At 35.8% G+C, this 18,488-nt stretch overlaps 1 protein-coding gene and 1 pseudogene across 3 annotated transcripts; one reads left to right on the top strand and one right to left on the bottom strand.

Annotated features, from left to right (window-relative positions):
- Positions 1-2,523: 2,523 nt before the first annotated feature.
- LOC143581088 (formin-like protein 14) lies at positions 2,524-7,395 on the bottom strand (annotated as a pseudogene). The gene is made up of 15 exons (XR_013143775.1): positions 7,323-7,395; positions 6,541-7,223; positions 6,251-6,472; positions 5,037-6,045; positions 4,843-4,963; positions 4,682-4,753; positions 4,474-4,572; positions 4,359-4,400; positions 4,190-4,270; positions 4,049-4,099; positions 3,887-3,968; positions 3,707-3,801; positions 3,258-3,620; positions 3,110-3,176; positions 2,524-2,949 (listed from the first exon to the last, which is right to left on the bottom strand). The product of XR_013143775.1 is annotated as a formin-like protein 14 (transcript).
- Positions 7,396-10,272: 2,877 nt separating this feature from the next.
- Positions 10,273-14,517, top strand: LOC143581083 (uncharacterized). 2 transcript variants are annotated; one of them, XM_077063949.1, is made up of 4 exons: positions 10,273-11,081; positions 12,471-12,526; positions 12,607-12,799; positions 13,788-14,517. In XM_077063949.1, exons 1-4 carry the CDS (start codon positions 10,434-10,436, stop codon positions 14,157-14,159), a joined length of 1,269 nt encoding a protein of 422 aa, XP_076920064.1. In that variant the 5' UTR covers positions 10,273-10,433; the 3' UTR covers positions 14,160-14,517. The 2 variants fall into 2 exon arrangements, with proteins under 2 accessions (XP_076920064.1, XP_076920063.1); XM_077063948.1 differs by having other exon boundaries at positions 10,275-11,081; positions 13,785-14,517.
- Positions 14,518-18,488: the final 3,971 nt, after the last annotated feature.

Raw genomic sequence — 18,488 nt, 5'->3', positions numbered from 1 at the left:
AAGGGCCCGGGGTCCCTTTATATCATATTAATTCAAAGCCAAAAATCCAAAATAACCATATGTAAATTCTTTTTTTAAATGGTGGCTCTTCAAATGAGGGCCCAAAATTCATTATAGTGGCTCTTGGGCCAGCCCTGATTCATTAATGGTTTATAACATGGCAAGTAAAACGAACCATTTTATCATCTCTTGTGGTGCTTTTACTCTTCTGTTACATATTTAATAATTTAGCTCAAAGCAATAACATTTTTTTGGTTCTCTGATCCATCCATTTGAAGATAATCAACAGAGTAATTAAGAAAATCTTTAACCTATCGGGTTTTAATCGGGTACTTACACATCGAGTTTCGGGTTTCCTATCGGGTTTTTAATAAATACCCGCCGGGTATATCCGGCTCAAAGCCCATCATGTTTCTATCACTTAACATCATATCTTAACTAAATATATAATCTTTAACGTATCATGAGTATGGGATTTCCACTGGGTGAGATGAGTGTGGGCGGGATTTGTAGTTAGAATTAGATTAGTGTTCGTTAACTAGAAAATGAAAAGTCATACTATCATACCATAGAAATTAGAATAGTGTTATAAAAAAATGATTTATTATTTAAATGATAAATAGAGTTAGTTCTATTCGAATTTATTACGGTTGTTATAGAATAATTGATTTAATATATAAAGAATAAATAGAATATATTATATTATATATAAAAAGTTATGTCAAGTACATCGGGTAAATGGGATAATGTTATCGGGTAATCGGGTGTATTACAAATCCTAAACCCATGAAAAATTTCAAAACTAATCTCAAACCCGTCCCAAACCCTAATGGGTCGGGTAATATCCGTCCCAATTATGTCGGGTTTCGGGTTTTCCCATCGTGTTCGAGTTTCACAGTCATCCCTACCAGCAACCTGCCCATTTCACTTAGTTTTGAAATTGAGAACTTTGAGAACCATTTTAAACCACAAAAACTCTCCTTCAAAAAAATATATTAAACAAATAGTAAATTTTAAAAAGGTAAAAAAACCAAAACGTTTATCTAGCATCCTATTTTCATATAAAAAATATCTCGGTAAATGTTTGCAATTGTGCGTGTGTTTGTGTTTTCATTGCTACTTCTTTGATAATCCAAAAGACGTTTTATGATTGATTCACCAAGACATCATTCTTCTATGTACATATTGTAAAATGATATAGATTATTGTTGAATCATCAAGATTCTCCATTGTGTTGTATTTTGACCTATGTGACTAACTAACTGATAGTACTCTATTTGGGTTATGTAAAGGTGTAGAAAATTTGTCTATGTTATTTGCTAACATATATATTTTAGTAAAAGAGAACATTATGATTTGTACCCCTCTGTGTTATGGGCGGGGGCCAATGTAGATCCATTTATTAAATTGAGTGATACATGCCTTGTGCTTTTTCGACGGGCTTTTTTGTATCCTTCCATCAGTTGAGCGTCATATTTTCCATCCACCTAAAGGGAGATATGAGATATCGTACTTTCACCCCTCAAGAACTTCGCCCAACTCTCAAGAACCATGACTAATCAGTTATATGACAAAATAAGAAACAATGTAAACGGAAACAAAAAATAAGGTGGAGTTTTGGACATCGGATACTAGTGTCTCTTCGGTTTGGTATTAGTGTCACACTAGAAGCCATTCAAAGAGTTTCTTCATCCCAACCGAGAAGCCATTTACAAAGTTTCCTCACTTCAACCAGCGATAGCTGCCATAAAAATCTCTCATTCGTGAATATATTAATAGTAAATTAAAATATTTGCATTTATGTTATGTTTTTTTCTTTAATTTTAGCATTTAAAATTTTAAATTACAAGTTTGGTATATCATCGCCTCTTCTGGCCTTTCCATCCTTGTTTTTTTCGTATACGTTTATGTATGTTCAATTGTGTTTGTTTATGTTTCTTTGTTTAAGTTTGTGATCTGTTCAATATAAATAAACACGGACATGTTCATTTAGTTAAAGAACATACATGAACACAAAAAACCCGTTCCATTAATGGTTCATGTTCGATTAAAGTTAAATGAACAAACATGAACATTCCCTCGTTCATGTTTGTTCTGCTTATTTGCATGCCTAGACTGGGTTGATTATTGCTTGCCATTTAATAAAATATTAAACCAACAAAGGTCAACTCTTTTGACTATTAGTAAAATATTACAAAATGCAAGAATTTTTTGTCTCTTTCAATGTTACAATATGACATAGCTACTTGAAAATTGAAACCACTATACACTTCTCTAAACTTGCTCCCACTCAAACATACTTTATTGTAGAGTTTTCTTTTTAAATTGGTCATATTTAAAGCAGGCATTTATGTGATACTTATGAAGTATCATTACCAATCATAATACCATCAAGCCATTCCATTGTAAGCACAAAGTCCCGCTATATCTTTGTAACATTAACCCGCTTTTCTTTTGGGTATGTAGTTTTTATCCGGTTAAACTCTTCACCTAGTCGTCAAGTTTCAACAAACCAAGTCGATTGATCTTTTTATGTACAAAGTTTGTATGTTACTACCCTAGTCACTAAAACATCTTTATACATACATACAAGGGAGATACACATAAATCGAAGTATCCCAAATTGCTCTGTTTCATGTACAATTTCCGAAACAAAACCAACTTCACTAGACCGCTTCACCAACTGCAACGGTCTCTTATTGACTTTATGGGAGTCATGTCTTGATTTTAATTACCCACGTCTCGGTTTTTATGGACATATTTATCATGGATCATGTTTTTTTATGTCTTTATGAGAATAAGCAGCTTCCTTCCTTGAAGTCCTTTTGGCAGATGATTGTTCTTTAAGAGCTTCTTTCTCTAATCTTTTCTTTTCGGCATCTGCTTGCTGTTTATTCTCGTCACGTGCTTTCTTGAACATTTTAGCAAACACTGCCAGAATTTGTGTTACTGCATGTATAAACCCAAAACGAACATGAGATCTTTCACAAAGACCGGAACTATAAATACAGTATGGATTAAATATTTCCACTTTAACTAACACTTTTTTATGTTTACCCATTTGACTCGTTAGACATAAAACATAACACAAATCAAAACAAGGCCGAACCTTGCTCGAAGGGGCATCGAACTGGATCCTCTCCAAAATATTGCGAAAGTGAATCTGCATTTCTTCCCTGCAAACCATATATTCTTTAAGTGAGTAACATCACCATGTTATAAGAGTATTAAGAATTACTGGAAAACCGAAAACTCACCACTTCAGTATACAAGGAGATTAGGGCCCGCACTTCAGCTTCAGCGGTATCAAGAAAACTCTTCAATGCCTAAAAGTGTTGTATTTACCAAAATTCCCATTAGTTACATACTGCATTCTCTTGTTTTCTGATATCTTTTCTGATATAATATCTGTTTTCAAATAACGAACTCGCCTTTTGGAAGCCAGCAGATATATCACCATCATTCTCGGAAGCAGTGAGTTCCTTCTCAACCTTTTCAAGACCTTTACTCACTGCTTGCATTTCTTCAGCCAATGTCTTCAATTGTATCTTGGAAGCGACTTCCAAATGACTCAGATCCTTGTCAAAATCCAGCAACTGTGGCAGCTTCTCAGCAAGGAGCTAGTGAAACAAAAATAAAAGTATTTATAAACTTAGACATATATATGTATAAGAATAATACATATAATCTTTAGAAAAAAGCTCACCTTGCATAAATAATGCATCAGAGTCATCTTGTTGTTCCTTGCGCGTGTATCAGACAATTTAAGAAGACTGTCCAATTTAAATCCAACGGCAGATCCTGTAACAAAAATCAATCATCTGTTTACAAATTATAAAATCTCTAAACAAGTTATTATAACTTCAGATGTTAGTTTTAACTGTACCTCGAGCAGTGCCCTGGTTTAATGCATTTCCGAGTGTAAGAACCGTCTGCATTATTTGTCGCAACTTTGCAGATTCCTTGACCTATATTATACATGTGATTGTTATTATTATTATTATTATCCAATAAAATTACATATGTTCAAATTTTGGTAACAGATCACCTCTTTAGTAGCATCATTGATTGCACTCAGGTTTCTTCTTAAATCGCTGACCTAAAACGTTTTAAACCAAAGGCATAAACAGTCAAAAACTAACAATAATGTTTAGAAAAATAATTAAAAAAATATGGTAAGGATATATACCTGACTGGTAAAAGTAATTGTGAATGCAAATACGCGAAGTTTTGACTCAACACGTGGAACGTTCATTAGCTCCATGAAAAACTAAAAGGTCATGGACCAAAATGTGTTACATAAATATCAAGTAATTATCGTTTTCTGGCCAATTTTTAATATTTATAGCGTAAAATACCAGTTCACACTTTCCGAGCATTTCCTTGTTTTTTGTATAGTTCTGGGACAAATGAATCATAAATTATTAGGAAAAGATAATGTTTTGTTGATTGAGAACGCTAATAACAGAGTACCTTTAATGTCTCCATTTCTTCTTTTGTGGGACAAAATTTGATAAGACTCTCTATTTGATCTATATCCAAAGCAGAAATATCCAATGCAAGAATGGCATTCTAATGAGAATGAACTTGTGAATGATTAAACACTATTTTTAAAACTATGGAAAAGAAAAATATAATGTGGCCAACATGAAGTAAACGTCTGCATGAAGTATGAACTTACAAGCATATCAGGCAAAGGAATCTTTATCTTTGTAAGCATGATTTCGCAATTATATGCTCTACGCAAATCAACCTGAAAATCAAATTTAAGATAAAAGAATTAACCATAACTACATTTTAAATAACATTGTTCACAATTTGAGAAACATTAAATCCACTTACCAGTTGAACTTTTTCAGGTTTATTAACTTTTGCACCTCGGCGAGCTCCGCCTTTGCTATTGTCTGAAACAGAAGCAGCTGAAAACAGAGTCTCAAGCTCTGATATATCAATTTCAGGAGCCCTACAAAACACTCAGAAAACAACATATTATTATTAGTTGCATACATTGTCTGTTTCGGATATACGAATATTACCTTGATCGCTCTTCTTGTTTTTGAGGATCAGCCCATAAACTCCCTTGCACTGCTCTAGTAACTTTTACCCAATGCAATGGCTTTAAAGTCGTTTTCTTAGAACCTTTTCCACTATTCAGAGAACCAGAAAGACGTAAACGTCCACTGGATTGATTAAGTTGCTGCAGCCCGTTAGAGCCCATTGGCCCAGGAGGTGGTGGTGGACCACCGCCACTGTGACCTGGCGGTGGAGGAGGACCTGGAACACCACACAGAGGTGGAGGCGGCGCACCTGGTGCAGGTGGAGGAGAAGGTGCACCAGAGGGCTGTGCAAGTACTGGTGCTGGTGGCACGCCTGGTGGAGGTGGAGGAGAAGGTGCACCAAGCGGCTGTTGAAGTACTGGTGCTGGTAGCACGTCTGGTGGAGGTGGAGGAGAAGGTGCACCAAGCGGTGGTGGTGATGGTGGCACACCTGGTAGAGGTGAAGGAGAAGGTGTATCAGGCGGTGGTGGTGACGGATGAGAAGGCGATGCTGAAGGTGACGGTGGACTCTTGGAATCACTAGAAGTTAAACAAATTGGTGGTAATGGAGGTGGTGGCAACGGAAGAGCAGAAGCTAGTGAAGGCGGTTGAAAAGCAGTTGAAACATCTTCAACTGAAGCTTGAACTGGTGATGATTCATCAGAAAAGATAACCGGGGATGCAGTCGGAATAGGTGTATCGGTTAAAAATTCCAAACTGTCAGCAACACTAAAGGGGGTATTTTCATCCTCAGAGCCTAAAGGTGAAGTATATGTACTTTTATTAGTATTCTCAGAATTGATAATTCTTTTGCATCATTCAAATTTGACAGTTGTTTAACTAGCCATAAAGCAGTACTATCATCACCGCCGTCACCCCATTCAATTCCACTAAAAAGTTCTTCAACTTTGTTAAAAGCTTCAATAGGCAATCCGCCTTTCTGTTCCCCATTAAACATTGTAATTGGGCTTTTAGGTGTTGAAATATTCTCAACATCTCCAAAAAGAACCTAGTTCATACAAAACAGTAGTAGCATATAAGCTATGTTTTATAAGAAGGTAACCAACTTTGGTCCAACTTATATTTCATCTGGCGCTAACGTGAGTTAGAACTGTTAGGGGTTAAAAAGAAAGTTCTTTAGCTAATATAGGAACTGGACCAAACTTGGTTACCTTTTTATGCAATTTTCTCTTAATCTAAACATAACGATTCACCTCAACTCGAAAACTTCTAGGAAACCGTGCCTTTGAGTCCCAAAGCGTGTCCAGGTTGTCACGATTAAGAATCAAAATATTTGATCTAATAAACGCGGTATTAAACATTATGCGAAACATCATAACTTCTCTTTCAGAATCACTGTCTAAATGCACACACTCGAGTACAACATCACCTTCCACCAAACACTGAATATCAATCTTAATAACATCATTTTGCCTCTGCATCATGTCAAATAATTATTATAAGAAACAAAAAAGAAACCGAAAAAAAAAAACATAAGTCTTACCTGATGGTAATACTGAAGATTTCTACCTTTTCGAGGAGTTGAATATATCATTTGTGTCAAAAGCCCGTCTTTGCTAAAAAGATTTCGGCCATATATTTTAACAACCGGTCTGCACCCGTTTTTGTTATCAAAATTTGGAATAGCACGAAGAATAAGACAATCTAAAGACAAAGCTCTTTCAGGTGGGGGCCACTCTTCAGATAAGTTTCTTCTAGATATATATTGTAGGTACCGAACCTGTGACGGGTACGGGTTTAAAGGTGACAATAAATGAGATAAACCTCTTGGAGCTTCTCTGTAAACAATTTCAAGAGCTTTTCGTTCTCCAGTATGCAGTTTTTTGTAAACCAAAAGACTGGCTAAAAGAAATGCTACAATTAGCCAACCGCCTCTCTCGCAATGAAGCAAAATGACATTTTGATTATTATTATGAGTAAGCCAACTTTCACAGACATGGAGGAAATGATGGATGATAGATAACGGTAATAAAGGACAACCCTCGTATTGTTTTGGATAGTCCATTACAGTGATGCCATATTTACATAGTATTTCTGAAAATTGGCTCCTTCTTTCACCTTCTCGAAAGTTAAACGCAAGAAAAGATAACTCGTTACTAATTTCATGTAAATAAAGTTGGTAGAGTCCCTCGGGTAGAACTTCAGTCGCAAAGCAAGAATCAAAAACTGCAAGTAATTAGCATAGAGAGGTTTTTATAAATAAGAAGAAAAAAATATTAAAATGAAACGGATTTGTGGATAAGCGTAAAAATGGTGGGTAAATACCATAGATTCTGTCAACAAGTTCAAGCAAGCCATCTGGCGGTTTTCTATGAATGAATCTTCTGAGAAGAGACATGTTTCATCAAAAAATCAACTACCGTGTATTAAAGAGCTAAAATCTGAGGAAAAAATAAGTGATCACTGATAAGTAAGCATTATTTACCGTTCAAAAATCAATAGCCAGCATATAAGACGTTACAATGAAAATGATATACTATAGCTTTGGCACACGATATAATGTTTTATGATAATTTGATAACCTTTGGATCACTTGTTATACTGAATATATAAACATATGCTCCTTATATACTGGTTGAATTTGTATTTATGAACGTTACATTACTACATATAAGACATATAATCCTAAAGTTAAGACTATAAACAAATTAATGCATAACGTGAACGATAATCGGGACTTTTGATGACATGTACATTAGTATTTTTACACAAAGTGTTGTGTAACCTAACTTTCTTCAACTACTCAACAAGATCAATAATACAAATGCCCTAAATTAAAACACAAAGTGGTAATAATCTAATTGATAAAATTAACCAATGTATGTATGTACAGAAGTTGTATGCTTTGGATCTCAAATTTCATGGCAACACAATTAAATGAATTGTATCAAACAGTAACTAACAGAATTACCGCATTTGATCATCATAAGAAAGATAAGTCTCGTTCGCTTATGATCGAAATCTCGAATTGCAAACGCTTGATCATCATACGGAGATGCTGCTATGCAATGCAATGGTGAATCGGCTTAAGAGTCGGAGGATGGGTTTATATGTGAAATTTGTACAGTGAATTTGAATTGAATTAATGGTGGTATCATTTTATATCGCAAATAAATTTTGGTTCCGTTATTTGGTGGGTATTGTAACCGATCTTATACCAAATTTTATATTATTATATTTTTGGCAAGATGAATGAGTTGGGTTGGGTGTCGGGTCTAAATGGGTTTGGGTCAAGACGGGTATGAGTCATTTAAAGAAAATATTAAAATGAGTTTAGGTCAAGATGATTTAATTTTTTTTTTTAATGGTGGTTAACTATGCATTATAAATACGTGTACCGGCACCTGGATGTATATTTTCAACCCGTTTCATCTAATTTTCTTTTAGAGCATCATGATCAATTTCAACTTTTTCATTCTTTTAGTTTGACCCAATAAATCCTAATAACCCATATGGGTTTTTATTATGACCCAAATGGGTTATATTTGTCGGGTCTAATTTTTTTTTTTTACAAATATCAACCACATATATAAATATAATGCAAATATTTTTATGTTATGATTTATGTGTATGCTTTCTACTGGATAGCAACAAACAACTTGGGTAATTAATCTAGTGGAACTAGTTTCCATCACTTGAAATGTTTTAATAGAATTGGTTACTGTTGCATGTTACTTGTCTAAAAAGAGTAGGTGTATATCAAATAGCATTAAAAGGCACATGAAAGACACAATAATACTTTTGATTTGAACAACAAGGTTTTGGTTCCCTACTTTCAGACCTCACAACCGTGGGTCTGTCATGCTTGTTTGGAACATATATCTTGACAGATCGGACTAAATACAAGTATATCTTGATCCTTACTAACCTGATACTTGATAGTTATATCGATATTCTTTTAGAGGGAGTTCATTCTTCACGATATCAACTCATATAACCACTATGTTTTAAAAATCATAGCTATCAAGCATCGTATGCATGTTTATTTTTTGGTTTCATGTTTCTTATAAATTGTTCCATTGCTAGAGATTTTCAAAGGTTCTAAGATATCTAACAAATTGTATAAATAATGCATGTGTTGTATATTAAGAGTGTAGTCATTTTCATTATAGTGTATTCTCGGTCAGCATTATTCACGTGTATATGCTAAAATGATAAAGGCAAAAGTATATGTTATGAAGAATTGTTTTTAGTAATGTTTTTTCTCTATAAACTATTGTGTTTTAAGAGTCTCAGATGTAGCTAGAATGTGTTTAAGTAACTTGTATTTTAATATTTTTAACTTCAACTTTGGTACAAAAATAGGTTAGAACGTAGAAATTTGGCCTTGTTTACTGAACACCAAACATGTCGGGACGCCTTGAATTGGATTCAAACTAGTCGTGACATAGAGTTTGATGACAAATGGTGTGTTGAGATTGGAGGGACAAATGCGTCAAGACAAGTACAAAACATGACATGACGACGTGTTTAGATGGAGACATTACTGGAATTTTGATATTTTAGAGACAATAGAATCATTTTCATACGAAGACACATCACCCCCCCCCCCCCCCAAAGAGAGAAGATGTAAATTAGTTTATCTATAATAACATCATATAAACAAGTATGTAAGTGTGACCAGAAGAAAACAGATATGAAAGAAATGATATTTATAAGAGGTTGTGAGTAAAGCAGAAGAGGAAAAGATCACGTGCCACTTGGAACACCAAAAATACTTAGGCCGATTGTCGTGGGCTACTAAAATGGCTTCAATAGCTGATGTGGCCCGACTTTAACGTTTGAAACACCGTGCCAGGGCCAATGGTGAAGCTTAGTTCGTCGAGGGGGGGCTCAAATTTTGGGAAAAAACGGATAAATTTAAACTACGTATACAAATTTCCGGGCAAAAAAAGGTCAATTAACACAACTGCGCAAAAAAACCGGGAGGGGGGGACCCCGGGCCCTAAAGAAGCTCTGCCCATGACCAGGGCGTTAAAGACTGGAGGAGCTTCAACACATTAAAGGAGGGGCTTCAACACATTGCGAGGCTCAAATACTAGGGGGTGGGGACTTAACTTGGTAACGAAACCGTAAACCACGACACAATGTTAAAAGAACGAGAATTTAACATACCGTGACACCTTACGAGTATGCTAAAACCCACACAAATATAAAGAACCTTGATGGAATCAACTCCTTACGTTTTCCAAAGTGTATACATAATACACCAATCACTCTACCACTACCGAAAAAAAGCACTTTTACTCCTACACCTACTTTGTTCGCATGTCATCCCAAAAGCCTGCCACACCTTTCAATACGAAACAAAAATAATAATGTCACCCCACTCCATGAATCCTTCTTCTTCTTCATCATCATAAACCCACACTCAAAATGACCACACAACAAGAAGATAATAATAATAACAATAATATTAATAATAATACCTCCTATTTAGGCATAAGCTTTGCACTCTTCTTAGCCCACCTCCCAACCCAATCTTTATCATTAATCCCATACCTTCAAACCCACAACGAATCACTCTCCAAGAAGCTATTAATCGCCCAAGACCAGCTCGAGCAGCTATACTCACGCTGCAAAGAGGACTCAAAGGCCAACGCCAGAGTCGTCGAGATCTTCGCCAGCCACCGGCACAGCTGGCAGCAGGAGGAGAAGCGGCTGCTACGGCAAATCGATGATAACGTGGAAGAGATTGCCAATTTGAGAGCTAAAGTTGAAGATCTAGAAATTAGGGTTGATGGGTTGCAGAGAGAGGTTAATGAGAGAGATGAGTTGCTTAATTTCATGACGAATCGGTTACATGATGATGATGATGGAGATGGAGAATTTAGGGGTTTGGATAATAATAATAATGGGATTGGGGATTATTATGTGGAGAGAGGGGTTCATAATAATAATGTGGTGGATGATTTGGGGTCTCTTTATGATGGGCATAATATTAATAATAATATGTTTAATCCGGCCGAGTTTCCGAATTCCGCGGTTTCGAAGTTTTTGGCAGAAAGATCTAATTCATGGCAGGTTTGAAATCTTTATTTATTTTGTTCCATGTAGTTATGTTAATTGACAATGATTTAGCATTGTTAGTGATAATTACGGGCGTAAATGAGCTACTCGAGATCGGCTTGTAAAAAGCTTGAATTTTACCCAGCTAAAACGAGCTCAAGCCTAAAAATAAGTTTGTTTAATAAATGGCCCGAGCTAGAGTATCTCATGAGTCTAAACGAGCCTGTTTTTTATATAATCTTTTATTGATATATATTATTATATATAATTTTTGCTTATATAATGTTATGAGAAAAATAACTAAATAAAATGTATTTGCTAAATATTAATGTATATTTTAGACATGTATGTAAAGTTATAAATATATACAAATAATTAATATTTAGGAAAGCAGCCGAGCACAAGCTTAAAAAATTACTCCCGACTCGAGTTTGAGTTTTAGAATTATTGCTCGAAACGAGTCAAGCTCGGGCTTGGCCCGGCTGCACTTAGTCATTAACAAACGAGCTCTAGCCTAAAAATAAGTTTGTTTAATAAATAACCCGAGCTTGAGTCGGCTCGTGAGCCTGTTGTTTATATAATTTTTATTTGATAAATATTATTATTTATAAAATTATGTTAAAAATAACTAAATAAAATATATTTGCTAAATATAAATGTAAATTTAAACATGTATATAAAATTATAAATTTATATAGAATAATTCCAGCCAAGCACGAGCTTCAAAAGTTATCCCCGACCCGAGTTCGAGTGTTAGAAATAGTGCTTGAAACTAGCCGAACACGAGTTTTCTGTAAATTAAATGAGTTGAGCTTGGACTTGGCTAGGCCACACTTAGTCATTATCAAACACAGGTTGGCTTTTGGCAATTTGGCATATTGTCTACATAAAGCATTAAACTCAAACATTCTGGATAAGATATTTGCATCTGGTAGATGATGAATACAAAACCATTTTTTTCTGTTTGGCGGTGGTGGTTGATTTCATAAATTGCAGTCTTTGCACCATGGATGAAAGATGGACCACATCATCAATGAACCAAATTAATTAAAAATCTTTAGTTCTTTTTAAGGTTACTTGTTAAGATAACATAATTTAAAGTTAATACTGTTGAAGACAAAGTGTACATGCATATGAAAGTGGCAAGACAGTTACTTTATTACCCTAAAAGCCAGAGCTTTTGTCTTTTTTGTATGGCTGCATTACTCTTTGACCAAAAGTTGAATTTTGACTTTAGAAGTCAAACCTAGTAGGTTTCAATGATTTCATATCTGCCAAAGAACTTATTAAGATAATATTAAATGATTTTTTGCAATATAAGAATATTCAATGATATGACGTAGGCCCGTTAGCTAAACTGTTGTTGACCAAGAGATTTGACTTTCTGAACTATGATTTCTGCAGGGCGTACAATACGAACCCGTTGACTCCGTTCATGATTTAAAGCATTATGTAACGAGGTAATCTCTTTAAAAATATTTTGTTTTTGAAAGCACACGTTTTTAAAATGTTTAAACTAAAAAGAATTTTTCTTGATCAGGAGAGAGTCCCCTTGGAAGGTAGATGGTGATTCATCTGGGGTTTCTGCAAAATTAAAGCTTCTAGAACACGAGCTTCAAAATTTGGAAAATATTGGCGCGAATGATCTGTCAAAAGTTCCATCTTTAATGAAGAAACAAGCAAAAAGATATCAAGCTCTAGCCGGAAAAATTGATGATCTTTGCAGAAGAATGGTAACCTATATTTTACTTATAAATTGTTACTATTAGGTGGCAAGTTTGACCCATATGAGTTGGGTTGGGTTGGGTTGTATTCAGTTTCCAACGGGTCAAATAGTAAAATAAAAGATATAAATAAAGAGAAACATGCAAATGAATTGAAGATCGCGCAAATTACTTTTTGATGCAGACAACCTCCTAATTTCTTTAATTAAAAAAGTTGGATTATAATTAAACCTATATGATTTTTGTAATCATGTCTAATTCGTTAATTACTAATGAAAATACTGAAAATTTGGATAAACAGGAATCCTGTCAAGCAATAAAATTCAGCTTTGACACTATACGAACACCACACGAAAATAATCAGGATCTCGGTTGACATATTTAACCGATATGAAAAATGGGTCGCGTTCGGATTGACTTTTTTAACCCATTTGGTTAAACAGGTCGACCCACTAACCTGTTTATGACATTTTGTACAATCTACCAACCTGATTAACACGTTTGCAGATTGAGTATTACCCACCAACCTGTTTTGACATGTTTAGATAAATAAGTTAAACGCGCTGTGTTCAGGTTACACAATTTTTGGTGTGTTCGAGTTAGCGTTGATGTATTTGCCGCGAATAAAAACATGGGTTGTGTTTGGATTGACTTGCTTAAGCCATTTAGCTAAGCAGGTTGACCCACTAACCCGTTCATAACCCGTTCAACCATTTTTTTACAATTTACCTACGCGATTAACTCGCTTACAACTTGAGTACAACCCGCCATCCAATTTGACACATTTGGATAAATGGGTTATTGGGATCATGTTTGGGTTTCACGATTTTAACTGTGTGAGAGTTAGGGTTGATGTTTTTGACCTGAATAAAAATACAGGTCGTGTTCTGGTTGAACATTTGTAACCTAAAAATTCACCAACCTGATACGATTGACACCTTTACTCGGGATCACAACACACATTAATAATAATTATTATTTAATATTATTTCAGCAGGAGAATGATCCATGTGAACCAATTGCGGGTTTAGAGTTCAGAACACAGAGACAAACAGAGTTTTTGCTGGAAGCATTGCGGCTTCAGCAACGAGCATCAGAAACAGGGCAGAAGTTGATGGCATTACAAACAGAAACAGGGAGCACGTGTAATTATGGGACTGATCTGGTGGAAGGCCGGGCACGATTAACCACTAGTCTGTCATTGAACTCCATCAGAAACAATTTCAGGGATATTCAGAGAAATTTGGAGATATGGTTAGCAAGAATTATTGGGGATGTTGAAGGAATACTAGCAAGAGATGGTGCTTCGCGTGTAAACGAGTATTATATATCTCAACGGTATCCTTTCGTTCAACAGGAGAAATTCTAAGTTAAGTTTTATCTTCTTTGACTAATTTGAAACTGAATGATTCTGTACATGTTTTGGTCTAATCTCTAATGTGTGGAAAATCCAGATTTATTGACCTTTAACATGCAAATGTGCATTGGATGGTTTTGTTTAGGCTGCAGATTCTATGTAAAGTTATGGGTTTAAGGTTTGATTTGTTATTTTATTTTGTTTTTATATTTAAAAAGAATGTCCTGTAAAAGAATCAAATATGTGTAGCGCCCGCTACGAAGCCTAGCTAAAATCGGACACAATCAACACACCCTTTCCTTAACATGACCTAGCATGCTTAGGAGGTGCGTAAAAATCAAATTGTTTGGAATTGTCTTGTGATCAGATGCTATGGATATGCTTTCTTCAGTTCTTGTGTCGTTTATGAAAATCGATTTCAAAAATAGTATTTTGATCGGTTAAGTGTATTGTGATATCAACTTTATTAGTACAGGAAACGAACACTTAAGTGACGGTAACTTAAGTAAAACTCATTTATGCTATAACTATTTTCTTGGAGTCAAATCATATAAAAGTAGTGTTACGTTTGGTGGTTAGTGTAAAAATGAGACCTTACAAAGTTTTTGTTGGCTATTTCGTGCTGCCTAACAAATGTATAATTTCGATATGTTGCTGCAAGCCATTTGAGATTGGCTTGTTAAAATGTTCAAACTCGGCCTCATATAGTATTTATTAATTATTTTCATTGATATGCATGTATAAGTATTTTCTTATATATTTTTAGAAATAGTTAATAGTAATTTATAACAGATACTCTGTATATAATATTTAGTCATTTTGTCATAATTATGTATAAATTTTTTTATTATGTAATAGACATCCATATATTAAATAAAACTTATTTTGTTAATAAGGTTTGAGCTCATTCATTTTATACTAGAGCTTGTTTAAACTCGGCTCAATTAAAAATGTTTACGATATTTTTACACCCATATTGACCCTCTATTGAACCAATGTAAACTTCAATTCAGATGAACCATACTACAAGGATCCTAATTCAAGTAATTATGTTCAAACATGTTGATAGAAGCCGGATTCGAGATGGCTAATCTCCCAAGTGATAGACCCTTTGAGCGGGTTAGACTCCAAAGAAATAAAATAAGGAACTAGACATTTTTCTTCTTAATATTCTTCTTAATATTAAACATAACAATAAGGCCTTATATAGGCTTACAAACTTGAAGAGATAAATATGCAAGTGCAATAACTAATGAGAACATGGACTAATAAGAAACTACCCACTAACTTAAATACTAAAATAAACATAAAAATGAGGAACAAATGCATGGAAATGTGAACGTGGAAAGCAAATTATGAATTGCATGAAATGTGGAGTATGTTTGTGTGAATCATGCACGTATCACATGTACTTCCATAGTCCATATTTATAACTAGCATAATAACTTTAGTTAAAATCCTCTGGTCTTATTTGCATAATCAAACAGATATATATAATAATTATTGATGACACTAAAATCATCAAAAGATTTCGAGAACAATTAAAACATCAAACATTCATAATACATATTCGCCGTGCACAGATCAAGAGGCGGCCTCAAGTAATTGTTTCACCTTAGTAATGTAGTCTTTCATTGCTTCATCCTTGGATTTTGCTGCCAAGAGTATACAGAAACCACATTGACAAATAATAACATCACAAAAAACAATATTGTTACAATAAGTAACAAAACAATACCTTCGACCGCCTTCCAAGCATCCCATTTAGCCCTGTCTGTCATGTTAAACATGCCTGGGCGGTCTACAAACCCAACAAAACAAACGCATAATAATCTTGTCCGTTTACAATCACAAGCATATATAGCTAACCAGATCAATGCATTCATACCTGTGTTCACAGGACCAACCGTGGCTTGCTTATACAAGCCATAGAGCACGAGCTTGTCCTCATTCTTGGTCCCCGCAGGGAGAGTCTTGGCTTTCTCCGCATATTCTTCAAATTCCTCCTATAAGTTTATTGCATAATTATTAAACACATTAATATCAATGACATTATAACACGCGGTTCGGATCTTTAAGAACCAATTATTAGGGAATACAAAAATGATCATGATCTTTAAGAACCAGATCCATTGATGTATGTTTTGTGAATATGATAAAAAACATTCGGATCGCGTAATTGTGTTCCTCAAATGACCTAATTAATGATATACGTTTACAAAAATAAATGAAAAGCCAAAATAATTCAAGAGATTAGAGAAGAAAACAATAATACCTTCAAACCCATTTCTTGAATAAAAATTCGAAATTTTTCGGTGGCTATTTGTGCATGAGAGAGGTCATGACTCCCATTTATACCAAGTTTTAAACTATTAAAGAAACGTCCATAAAGTTTTATTTTTATTACTTAACTTATTTTATAAATAAGTATATTCTTGAAACTCTTTCTTACATGTGTAAATTTACTCATTTTCGTTCGAAAATTTTTTTACATAGTGTTAATTTATTTGTTTTCATCCAAAATGTTTGATTCCGCCCCCTCCATAAATATTGTTATACATATAGAATCGCCACCCCCTCCCTAGTGTTTTCGTCCAAGTTTGGCATTGTCGCTCGGGGTTATATTTCGCTTATATACTATACAAATTATAGGTGCAACCAAACGTCCACACCCCATCTTACTAATTCAGATATATCACTTTCACTTTGTAAAAAAGTTAATTCCCTTTCTAACCAAAAAAAGGAAAAGAGAAAAAAAAATCAAAATAGATTGAATACCATGACCAACTGAATTCATTTCATAGTGGAAGTGAAGTGTTTTATTACAACGAAGGTAAGGTCGCTACACATCTCAAGCTAACAAGCAACCATTATTATTACATTCACATCCTAATTAATTCTTTTGATCAAGATAATTAATCGGTACTACTCACATATCTGCCAAGCCTTTGGGGTTGTCCTTGAGGCTATCTGAACGTCCAAGATACCAGTTGTTAGCATGTGTTGAGCCTTTAGGGTTCTCCTTGAGGCCATCTTGAAGTGTCCAGTGCAAGTCGTTTTTGGTGTTCTCCCTTAGACCATCTTGAAGTGTCCAGCGCAAGTCATTAGCATGTGCCGAGCCTTTGGGGTTCTCCCTGAGGCCATCTTGAAGTGTCCATCGCAAGTCGTTAGCATGTGCCGAGCCTTTGGGGTTCTTCGTGAGGCCATCTTGAAGTGTCCAGCGCAAGTCGTTAGCACCTTTGGGGTTCTTCCTGAGGCCATCTTGAAGTGTCCAACGCAAGTCATTAGCACGTGTTGAGCCTTTGGGGTTCTCTTTGGGGCCATCTTGAAGTGTCCAGCGCAAGTCGTTAGCATGTGATGGGCCTTTGGGGTTCTCCTTGAGGCCATCTTGAAGGGTCCAACGCAAGTCGTTAGCACCTTTGGGGTTCTCTCTCAGGCCATCTTGAAGTGTCCAGCGCAAGTCGTTAGCACCTTTGGGGTTCTCCCTGAGGTCATCTTGAAGTGTCCAGCGCAAGTTGTTAGCACCTTTGGGGTTCTCTCTCAGGCCATCTTGAAGTGTCCAGTGCAAGTCGTTAGCACCTTTGGGGTTCTCCCTGAGGTCATCTTGAAGTGTCCAGCGCAAGTTGTTAGCACCTTTGGGGTTCTCTCTCAGGCCATCTTGAAGTGTCCAGTGCAAGTCGTTAGCACCTTTGGGGTTCTCCCTGAGGTCATCTTGAAGTGTCCAGCGCAAGTTGTTAGCACCTTTGGGGTTCTCTCTCAGGCCATCTTGAAGTGTCCAGCGCAAGTCGTTAGCACCTTTGGGGTTCTCCCTGAGGTCATCTTGAAGTGTCCAGCGCAAGTTGTTAGCACCTTTGGGGTTCTCTCTCAGGCCATCTTGAAGTGTCCAGCGCAAGTCGTTAGCACCTTTGGGGTTCTCCCTGAGGTCATCTTGAAGTGTCCAGCGCAAGTTGTTAGCACATTTGGGGTTCTCTCTCAAGCCATCTTGAAGTGTCCAGCGCAAGTCGTTAGCACCTTTGGGGTTCTCCCTGAGGCCATCTTGAAGTGTCTAGCGCAAGTCATTAGCACCTTTGGAGTTCTCTCTAAGGCCATCTTGAAGTGTCCAACGCAAGTCGTTAGAACATGCCAAGCCTTTGGGGTTCTTCCTGATGCCATCTTGAAGTGTCCAGCGTAAGTCGTTAGCACGTGCCGAGCCTTTGGAGTTCTCCGTGAGGCCATCTTGAAGTGTCCAGCGCAAGTCGTTAGCATGTGATGAGCCTTTGGGGTTCTCCTTGAGGCCATCTTGAAGTGTCCAGCGCAAGTCATTAGCATGTGCTGAGCCTTTAGAGTTGTCTTAGAGGCGAT

Source organism: Bidens hawaiensis, unplaced genomic scaffold, assembly GCF_021521415.1.
Source record: "Bidens hawaiensis isolate Kalapana, Puna unplaced genomic scaffold, B.hawaiensis_p1.1 tig00030804_1, whole genome shotgun sequence".
Taxonomy (NCBI): domain Eukaryota; kingdom Viridiplantae; phylum Streptophyta; class Magnoliopsida; order Asterales; family Asteraceae; genus Bidens; species Bidens hawaiensis.
This window is presented reverse-complemented; position numbering and strand designations above follow the sequence as displayed.

Excerpts from the sequence above, each read along its gene's own strand:
- LOC143581083 (XM_077063948.1), top strand. The coding sequence starts at position 10,434 with ATGACCACACAACAAGAAGATAATAATAATAACAATAATATTAATAAT. Across the intron at positions 11,082-12,470 it reads AAAGATCTAATTCATGGCAG|GGCGTACAATACGAACCCGT; the intron begins GTTTGAAATCTT and ends TGATTTCTGCAG. Across the intron at positions 12,800-13,784 it reads ATGATCTTTGCAGAAGAATG|CAGGAGAATGATCCATGTGA; the intron begins GTAACCTATATT and ends ATATTATTTCAG.